We start from the raw sequence: 10,792 nt of genomic DNA on the forward strand, positions 1-10,792 counted from the left end.
TTTCTAGAATGCCTTGTCGTAGGCATCAAGAACACTTAAAGGATTTCCCTGAAGGGAGAGATTTAGTTCATTTAATTTCGAAAAAAATATTCTGAAAGTTAGGATAACGTTCATACCCATGTTTCGTCAACAAGGAGTGATGCAAAATTAGAATAACGTTCATTTATAAACAATAAAACTTCGTGCCTTAAATGAAATTATCTTGTTAGTACTTTGCCCCTGGAAAGTCAGCGAATTTCAGAATGAAGCAAAAGTTGTATATATTCACTGCCCATTTCATTGCAGAGTACAGACAATAACCTGCTAATTAACGGTCGGGCCTTACTGAAATTAACTAGCTTTACAACATTGCATAGAGAAGTTTTAAATTCTGGTGGCATTCCTTTGGAGACCAACCTTTCCCTATGTATGGAACAATATACCCCATTCATATCCAGAGCCACTCTCTTGACCATAGAAACACCCCCCCCCCCTACTATGCCTGCCTGTAAGGGTGCGAGCTCCATCCGAACAGTAGCCCATGCATTTTTCCCACTGGATCCCTTTGTGTATTATGTAATTATTGAGAGTGTGAAATATTTCTACTCCAGTTGTTTGGGATGACAAAGTTCTACAAAACAGAATATCATCAGGAATGTTGTTATCATGAGCATATCTTACCTAGCATATTAACTGCGCATCGTTTGTAACATTAGTAGTCTCGTCTTTGTAACACATAATAAGGGCTCTTCTTAACTCTTTCGATTAACTAAAATTCTACGTCACCTGCCATATCATTAATTCTGCGGCCTGCAGTGTCATTGAAAGAGGAGTCAAATCAACATATTTTAGTAACTTGTTGCCAAACATAGTTTTTCCCACATCTTTTATAGCTGGAAGTAGTAAATGTTCCTTCTTCCAGAATGAAGTTTCCCTGTTTTTTTCCCTGCTCAAACTTAAGAGATAGATGCTTCCAATTCCTTGCTATTAATCGAACCCATGGCCGAAACTACATCTTTCCCATGATTTAATGTCGCTAAGCGTCGCTGAAATTTTTTTTTTCAATTTGCTTATTTTTCACATCACAGTGTTTAGTTTCTAAATGTCGGAGTTTCACAGGCTGCATGCACTCGTTCGACAACACTTCATAACACAAAACACATTGAGGTTTCTGTTCACTTTCATCTCTACACCAAGTAAACCCGAATTCCAAATAAACTGTTATATTTCCTACTGTATTTTTTTCTTTGAACTGCTTGTTTCTTCTACTTTAATAGTATCAGATTAACTCGACGCTACAACACGTGTCTCACAATTAGGGTTAACATTACCTGTTTCATTTTCTCTTCTTTTCAAAGTCCTAGTTAAGCCACTTTTCCATTATTAAAAAAAAAAGGTTTCAGAAAAATATATAAATATATAAATACTGGGGTTAACTCACGACACACTTTGTCCAAGTATCATTTAGCACTTCTGAAGGTATACTGAGCCTTGGCTGAAGGAAGAAAACCTTCAGTAACAAAAATCAATAAACAACAAGCCATTGGTTGAAATGTGGATAACACATGTTCACTTCAAATCTGACAAAACAGCAAGGGAAGGCGGAAGCAATAAAACTATATTGTTGTTCACTTCACACCCCTCTTATTATTCGTTATTCTGCCGCTACAAATTATTGTAGTGCCAGAATGACGAGTAATAAAAGAAGGGTGAAGTGAACACCAATATAGTTTTATTGCTTCCGTCTTTGAAAATTGTGACGCTATTTGTTGTCGATTTTTAAGTCTCCATTTATTTCAATAATTTTTACTTATTAAATTTTAATTTGTTTGGATAACTAAAAAATATATGGTTATTTAATTAATTTAAGTCTGCCTGCGGACCACCTCTCCCATCGTCGCGGATCACAGGTTGAGAAACACTGCTTTAGATCATTCTGTTTAGACTACTCTGAACGAGAACCCTATAAACTCAGGATGTTCTATGGTCATTTTTGAGTTACTGTTTTAAAAACATTGGATTCTTTCTGAAGAAAACACGCTTCTCTTCTTGCCCATGCTAATGATCATCAAACTCAGGAATCGAAAAGTTCGTTTAGGCAATAATTTCAGTTTTCCTCATTGCCTAGACGAACTTCATCAAAATTCATAGTTAAAAGTTCAAAAAAAAATGTTCGCAATGAAATTACATCAAAGAGGCAGAGACTGTTAAGTACTTATTTTCATGAACTCAATTTCACTTTATTATGAAAATAGATAGTTAAAATAACAACCAAAATTATTTTTCTACAATCTATTTCATTCAGTTTGCTATTTATTCATACACTTAAACAACCATATATCAGCGAACACTTCTTCAAACTGGTTTTCGTCAGGCTATTTGGTCTTCTTCACTTTATTTCTGGATTTCAATAATATGCAAAAGGCATTCCTAAAAACAGAAATGGATAAAAGCTTTAGACAACGTAATAAATCCACTGTTTTTTTATTTATTTTTTTTATTTGAAAATGGCGTTACCGTTTCCTAGAAATCGCATTTTCTCAGTGTTAAAGTAATATTCAATCACACTATTCGAGCATGTAGAGTACTATGTTTCAACTCACAAAACAAAATAGGAAACATGTGATTTTTTTATGAGTTTTCCTCTTAAAACTTTCATTAAATCACGTAGATCACCCATAAACTTTCAGATAAAAAAAATCACTGTTTCATCTTAAATATCTCATTGTTATCAGAAGAAATTTTGATGATAATTATATTGCTTATTTAAAACGTAAAATAATCAATGCATTAAGAATATTTCATTTCATAATGAACGACAGTGAAGTTTCCATTGAAAACAAGCAAACGTTTTGGCAAACTTTCCAATGAGCCACATCAGTACTTCTATTGTCGCCAATCAATGCTGTCATCGTTTACTGATAAATCCCAGTAATGTTTTAGTGTTAAGAGATGCTCGAACTGTAATCGGAAATAAAGAACTGATACTCGTTCCATAGAACGAGTATCAAAAAGATTAATAAAATGAGATTGTCTCCGAATGTGAGCTCATCTATTGATTTAAAATCACCTGAAGGAAAGGAATAGTGAATATGTGATGCAGTTTTGGGAAGAATAAGTTTTGTAAGTTTACTATAGCTGCAGAATTTTCTTTTTCACTTTTTTTATCCGCTACTTACTCTTTTATCATTATTTATCCATAAATTAATACTTACCGCGTTAATGAGATAATAAACAGAAGATTTAAACACTGAAGATTTTGGTTTATAGTATTTTAAATTCTACAAAAGTTTAACATGTCAATAAAACTTTATTGAGAGAATGAAGACTTACCAACACTAAGTATCTGTCCTCTCTTATATCGTTTTCAGGCTGAAATTAACGCGAAACGTTTAGTATGGAATTATTACTGGAAAAACAGAACAACTTCTCTCAAATCTATTTACAATAACAGTAAGACAATCTGAAGCAAACTTGTATGCATTTAGTTTTGATTATTTTACATCCCTAAATTTCTGCTTTTGGCCATATTGAGAGTGAATTCACAAATGAATTTAACTACATCTCTGATCGTTATAAAAGTAGAAAAGATTTCATTATAAATACTGAGGCATTGCTAAAAATGTATTTTACGAAAAAAGACAAAGGAAGTATTAATGCAATAAAAATACCAATTACCATTATCTAATATTTCACTATCTTTAAAAATAAATTTCTGATTTTTCTTGGTACTGACTATTCTTTTAAGAAAGATTCTGATCATGAATCTAATCATTGCTTTGTATTATGAGTACACAATCAGATTACTAACTTCTATTAATGTTTGAATGTTAATCGTTTGAAATGAATAGGGAGTATGTAAAGTATTCAGCCATTCCGATTATAGCCCCAAATTATCAATATTTGAACTCTAGCTGTTCATTAGGCTAAAGAAAAGCTAGATCAGCCTGGAGGAAAATCTTTTCTATTTTAGTGCTGAGTTTTGATTTTAAATATCCTTGAATTCTATGGTTTAATGAGATTTGGTACAAAACAAGATAAAAAATATTTTATATTTTTTTTCGTTTGTTTTTTCCTGCAATACCTCATTCCAACCAAAAAAAAATAATGAAACGAAAAACGTAATCAGTGGCCACGTCATCTACTGAAGATCAAAATGCTAATAATTTTATTGTAGTGAACACATTGGTTCTCAATTCCTTATAACGGAATAAAAATATAACCTCTAATTTAAAAGATTTATTAGAACTAACAAACGTATTATTTAGATAATACGTTTATTACTTAGCATTACATAAATACTTAGCATTACATAAATATTCCTAAATTTTAAGCGTCCACATTTCATATTTACATACATTTCACATGAAAGGTATATAAATATAAAATGTTTGAAATGTATATGCATTTCACATTATATTTTGGCGATATTTATAACATAAAAGAGCAAACAAATCGTTTATGATATTTCATTAATTAAACTCTTATTTTTCGACAAAAAATAAGAAACATCGAAACTGTGTATTCTATAATTAAAACAAGGAAAGAGAAGAAAGATGAAAATACTTACTAAAACTCCAGTTTTATCACCAACGCAATTGTTGAGCTAAATATAAATAAAATACAGATATAACTAAAAAATGCAATTTTCAACACTAAAACATGTATTATATTAACTTAATGTGCAATTTACATATCTTCTGTCATATGTATACTCCCAGTCTAAGTTATGCTCCTCAGTATTCTATAACTTATTATAAATGTTCCTAAATAAAAGCCCATTTATTATTATTAATTATATATATGCTTCTCAAAGCAGCAACTACATATTTGCTTTGGTAATCCATAAATATTAAACGGTACATCGATTTCAATCACTATTCCAGTTACTTTAATTGTATTTATAAAGATGAAATTTTATTCAGGGAATGCGCTGAAGCCCCTTACATATCGGCCAAATCTGAATGATAATGGCTGTCTTTATATTCTGACAATTAGGAAAAATGTTATCATTTAACGGCATGAAGTAACTTTTGATTGATTCCCAGTTGTGCTTATTCTAGCAAATAATGAATGGATATGCCAAAAAGATTCCAGTGTAACTCTCTTTTATTCAAAGTAATCATTACCTCTGAGTATTTATCTAGAAAAAGAAACTTAACAAACAAGTCGAAGGAACTGTACAGAATAACCATTATCAAGTCATGCAAATTCTCTGTCTAGAATGTCTGGAAGACAAAATGTTGATGTTAATTCAAAACCAGCCTGTTATTAACGCTATAGTTATCTGGTGTATTGTGCTATTTAATGTTATACTCAATGTTTATATTAATTGTAGTATTGTACTTACTAATTAAAGTTATTTACTAGGCAACCATTTATTAGTGTTTTTTCACAAATAAAAAAATAAATAAATAAAATAAAATTTTAGCAAATTTATTGAAAAAACACTTTTTAAATTTTAAATTTTATATTAAACCTACTATTTTAGGACGCTAAGTAATGATATATTATCAACTTTCGTGCATACAAAGAACTTGTGATAAATAGATCGATTTTTGAGTAGTTATCTTCTCTTCCCCTGATACCAAATAAAATCATTGGTAGCCTTGAGCCAGCTATCTACGATTGGCTAAAGGTAGATTCAGTTTATCTACTTATAAAAATTGTAATTAGTTAGAATACTGTAATAACTTCAACTTACAGAGTAAGGAAGTTATATTTTCATAATATAAAGACATAGTTTAGATATAAAGTATAGATAAATACATGTATATTTATATATACATACTTCGTCCGCTTCTGGCTTTTTATTGCAATAATCCTCTGCATATGTTAAGGACGGTGAATCGTCGTTAGGATAAACTAATGAAAAACATTCTTTAAGAATCTGCCGCAGCTAAAAAAAAAGTGATTGCTTCATTAGATGATTATTTTGAAGGGTGTTTAGATAATTTCATTTAAAACTAATATAACAAATGGTAATAATTTTGTTGAACATTTTTCATATCATTTTTACAACAACACTTACAAAATAGCAGCATAATCTCCAAGGTGTTTCTAATATTTCGAAGCATTATAACCTAGTTATATTTCAGGCAGCCTTCTGAGGGGATGGTGCAGAACATCAGTAGAATGGAAGTGACGGAGGCCATGAAGAGGATGAGGAATGGAAAAGCGGTGCGCCCCGACAGAATTCCAGTGGAGGCATGGAAGGCACTGGGGGAAGAGGGAATTGACCTGCTGTGGGACCTGTTCATGAAAGTTTGCCAACAGGAAAATATACCCGAGGAATGGAGGGAGAGTACTCTTGTTCCCATCTACAAGGGTAAAAGGGATGCACAAGACTGTAAAAATTACAGAGGAATAAAGTTGATGTCCCACACAATGAAGATCCTAGAAAGGGTTCTTGATGGTAGATTGAGGGAGGAGGTGGAGATTGCAAAGGAACAATTTGGCTTCATGCCTGGTAGATCAACAACAGATGCTATCTTTGGGTTACGACAAATGATGGAAAAATATAGAGAGAAACAAAGGGAGCTACATCTGGTATTTATTGATCTGGAGAAAGCATACGATAGAGTGCCAAGGCAAGAAGTCTGGAGGTGTCTGAGGGAGAGAAGGTGCCGGAGAAATATGTCAGGTTGGTGCGGGAAATGTACAGAAATGTGAAGACAAATGTTCGGACCTGTTTGGGACAGACAGAAAGTTTTCAAGTAACAGTTGGCTTACATCAAGGGTCAGCATTAAGTCCGTTTCTGTTTAATATTGTGATGCAGGTGGTAACAGAGGAGGTGAGAGAAGATGCACCTTGGACAATGTTGTATGCAGATGACATCTTGCTGTGTGCAGATTCAAGAGAAGAAGCGGAAACTAAACTGGAAAGATGGAGAAAAGTACTGGAAGAGAGAGGTATGAGACTGAGCAGAAGTAAGACAGAGTATATGTGTTGCGCAGTGGGCGGTGGCCAGGAGACAGATCTGGAGCTGGAAGGAAATGTCATCAGGAAGGTGAGAGACTTTAGATACTTAGGTTCAACAGTGGAAGAAGATGGAGGAGCTGAGAAGGAAGTGGGATGCAGGATACAAGCGGGTTGGAGGAACTGGAGGGAGATGGCTGGAGTGTTATGCGATAAGAGGGTGCCGATCAATCTGAAAGGCAAAATTTATAGGACAGTATTGAGGCCAGCTATGACACATGCTATAGAAACTGTAGCCCTGAGGAAAAATAACATCAGCAGGATGGAAGTAGCAGAGATGAGAATGCTTAGGTGGATGTGCGGTGTGACCAGAAAGGATCATCTGAGAAATGGCTATGTCAGGAGAACAGTGAAAGTTACGAACTTAGGAGCGAAAATACAGGAGGCAAGGTTGAGGTGGTTTGGTCATGTGATGAGGAGGGAGGACGAATATGTGGGAAGAAGGGTCATGCAAATGGATGTGCAAGGAAGGCGGAAGCGTGGACGGCCAAAGAAGAGATGGAGGGAGCTGGTAGAAGAGGACTTGAAGATGAAGAACTTGGATGTGGTGACAGCCCAAGACAGGAAGGTGTGGAGGAGACTCATAACAAACAGTGACCCCACTTAAGTGGGAGAAGCTGTAGAAGAAGAAGAAGAAGAAGAAGAAGAAGATAATCTAGTTATATTTCAAAAAAATAAAATAAAACATAAAAGAAATAAATAAACAGATAATTTAGCAATGGTAAAAAAAGGAAACTTATGAAACTCATTCAATGTCACATACATCAAATTCCATGCCGAATTATCCTCTGAAAAAGTGACGTAATAATTGGTTCCAGTATTAGCATTATTCTAACATGTAAGGCTAGTTTACTCCTGTAGTTCAAATCTACTATCAAATTACTTCTAATACGCAACAGCAAAGAGAATACATAATCAGACTTATGTAGATTAAAAAGTACTTCCTTCCTTGAATATACCAGTACTTCAGATCTTTATTTCGTACATGCTTATTTTATGTTTTTCTTTATTGAAAAGTTTTCAACTCAGGTTTTCAATTCGCGTGTGAAAAACAGACCAACTAATAGAAACAACATGTGAAGGAGAGTGTAATCCAGAATTCTGAGGCTAAAGGCATACTTAACATAATATAAAAATATAAAATATAAGAATATAAAAATACTTTATATATGAAGTAAATAAATTACTCAACATGTATTTGTTTGAAACATTTTTTGTTTTTGTGTAGAGGTGTCTATCAAGAATACATAGGTATTCAAGACATTTTAGAAGTTAGATACATTTTGAATTTTGATTTGTCACTATTTAATAAATGTAACGTGTGTTTTAAAATAAAAGAGTAAAAGCAGAATAATCCATTTAATTATTAATATAAAAATATTTAAAGTTCTATACTTACTTTTCCTTTCGGCTCTTCTATGCACTTTACAGCTTTTATAATGTTTTCTTCATGATCTAGAGAGAAATCGTAGAATGTTTTTTAAGTTGACATTCATGAAGAGCAAGAAGAAAAGAGAAAAAAAAATTTATTCTTCCTCCCTATCCATAACAAGAACTCATTTTTCGTTTCGTATTTTAATTTTTATTTGTTTTGACCGCGCGGTTAGCCTAGTGGCTTTGCGCTTCGCAACCATATGACTGGGGAAGGAGTGTCCCAAGTTCGATTCCCGTTGTAGACGTGAGGAATTTGAGGATCTTCCTCAGGCATAGTCAAGTTAGCCGGTCTTGGGCGCGGTCAGTAGGGTTTTTTCCGCCAGTTTATCTGGCGTTTTTCATCCCGCAAACAGGCAAACCGGCCCCGTGAACATACACCTCTACAGTCAAAAATATATCCCCCCCAGCGGCAGACCAGGCGACGGGTCGGTTGGGAGTAGTACTAACAAGTAGTCGCATCTAAATAACACGCGGACCCTGCATAGGAAGCGGGAATAACGCGAAGAAGAAGAAGAAGATTTTAATTTTTATTTGTTTTATATGATTGTTTAGCATTACGTATTCTCTCTCTCTCTCTCTCTCTTTGACATTCTTCAGAATAGAAATTCTATCGAAGGTTCTCTCGATTGCCTCGAATTCAATACTTCTCTTACTTGTGAATAATAAACTGATCTCATTTTCTATTTGCAGATTCTTACTTTTGTTTTCGAACTACATTTGTTTATAAATGAGTTGATTTGATTATTAACCTTTAGTCTGAACACGATCCTACTGAAATGTTTGAAATATGCGAATGAATCAACCATTCCTCAACTAATCAGGACAACTTAGAATGGTTATTTCTTAATTTTTGACGCTAGATGAAAATTAACTCACCGATCACACATGAGAGCTTAAATAAAAGCTCCAGGCAATAACTTATCTGTTTTAATAATGTGATGCTGTAACTAGGCAACTCGCAATGAATATTTGTAATTTCATAAACTTTCGCAACTTTTAGATTCTCGGTGCTTACATGTTACAAAATAATCAGGAGTATTCATTACCTTCTCTTTTAATTAAAAATTATGTTTACGTATAAATCCAAAATTAATAAATAGAAAGGTTATATAACGTCTATATTTGAATGCATTTAGTATTAGGAGTCTGGAGAGATTATTTATTGGTATGAGACCTAATATGGGACGTCATGAGAACTAAATTATGACGGGAGGAATGGTGCATATTCACACGAAAGAGCAACCATATTATGCGACTGTGCTAATGATATGAAAGTACATTATACTTGAAATAATTATGAAGAAAGAACGACTGTGTGCGTTCGTCCCGCTCCTACTTATTAAGTACATCTACGTATACCTGTATAAGTAAGGCCAAGTAAGTTGCACAAGTAAGTTGGACAGCTTGCAGCTGAAAGCTGTCCAACTACGACATGCAGACTACAGAAGTGAATATACAAAAAATACGAAAATAACTTAGTATGTACACGAATACCAAAAGCATTTGAAAAAAAAAAAGGTGTAGTTTTGCCGTTTTAATTAATTTGTTGAGGCCTCACTTAAATATCATCTTTTTCTACTTAAGTAATACGCTACATTTTTCACTTATAACAATACTACACTCAGTACATCAGTACTTTACTGAGTGCTACACAATTGTATGCAGTAATCGTAACAAAAATATAATTAGTAAAATGAAATTAATACTTACTGCAAAAAAAATACTCATCGACAACGTCGTTGTTTTGGAATGTAGGAAATCCGAGCACGGAATATCCTAAAAATAAAAGTATTAACATAAAATAAAAACGCATTTTTACTTTATAACTTTTAGTTGAACGCAGCCTAAATACTGTATATGAACAAATGTCTTCTGCGTACTTCTCTTTATAATAGTAGAAATAATTAGTCGAACGTCCATTTATGACTTCCAGTTATCAACAGAAAACTCGAAATATTAACGCTTATTGGTTGGACTTATCAATCTGAAGATTAAATCACACGTGCACACACACATACACTCAAACAGAGTGCTCATAGATTACTATGATTAAATGTATTACTGATAGAGTGAGAGGTCTGATTTCAATAACGATGTAGGGGCAAGTTAAATATTTTCGAGTTCTCTATTGCTTTGAACTTCTCAATCTAATTACTTCTCAATCAAATATTATTTGTTTTCTAATGCACATTAGTAAACAAATAAACATTTCAGACTAAATTTTAAAGCATAATAATAATAATAATTTATACACTCAGAATTTGGAAAGGAATACTGGACTTTGCATTCTTATTTCTCATAAAGCAGTAGAATCCAAAACAAGATAAAGTCTTTCTTTGATAACTGATTCCTCTAAAATGCGACAGATAATGAAACGAAGATACGAAGCTGTGATTAAAG

At 33.2% G+C, this 10,792-nt stretch overlaps 1 protein-coding gene across 1 annotated transcript; it reads right to left on the bottom strand.

The window, feature by feature from the left end:
* Positions 1-2,191: 2,191 nt before the first annotated feature.
* Positions 2,192-10,253, bottom strand: LOC150099649 (uncharacterized). The gene is made up of 6 exons (XM_090404446.1): positions 10,103-10,253; positions 8,358-8,413; positions 5,771-5,878; positions 4,550-4,585; positions 3,313-3,351; positions 2,192-2,409 (listed from the first exon to the last, which is right to left on the bottom strand). Exons 1-6 carry the CDS (start codon positions 10,203-10,205, stop codon positions 2,374-2,376), a joined length of 378 nt encoding a protein of 125 aa, XP_090260572.1. The 5' UTR covers positions 10,206-10,253; the 3' UTR covers positions 2,192-2,373.
* Positions 10,254-10,792: the final 539 nt, after the last annotated feature.

This window comes from Typopeltis vanoorti, chromosome 14 (assembly GCF_054136105.1).
Source record: "Typopeltis vanoorti isolate ZY-2024b chromosome 14, IOZ_Tvanoo_1.0, whole genome shotgun sequence".
Lineage (NCBI taxonomy): Eukaryota > Metazoa > Arthropoda > Arachnida > Uropygi > Thelyphonidae > Typopeltis > Typopeltis vanoorti.

Coding starts and splice junctions, on each gene's coding strand:
- LOC150099649 (XM_090404446.1), bottom strand. CDS start 10,205: ATGCGTTTTTATTTTATGTTAATACTTTTATTTTTAGGATATTCCGTG. Junction 5,879..8,357: donor TAGAAGAGCCGAAAGGAAAA/GTAAGTATAGAA, acceptor CTTTTTTTTTAG/CTGCGGCAGATTCTTAAAGA. Junction 2,410..3,312: donor AGGACAGATACTTAGTGTTG/GTAAGTCTTCAT, acceptor TTCTGTTTTTAG/GAATGCCTTTTGCATATTAT.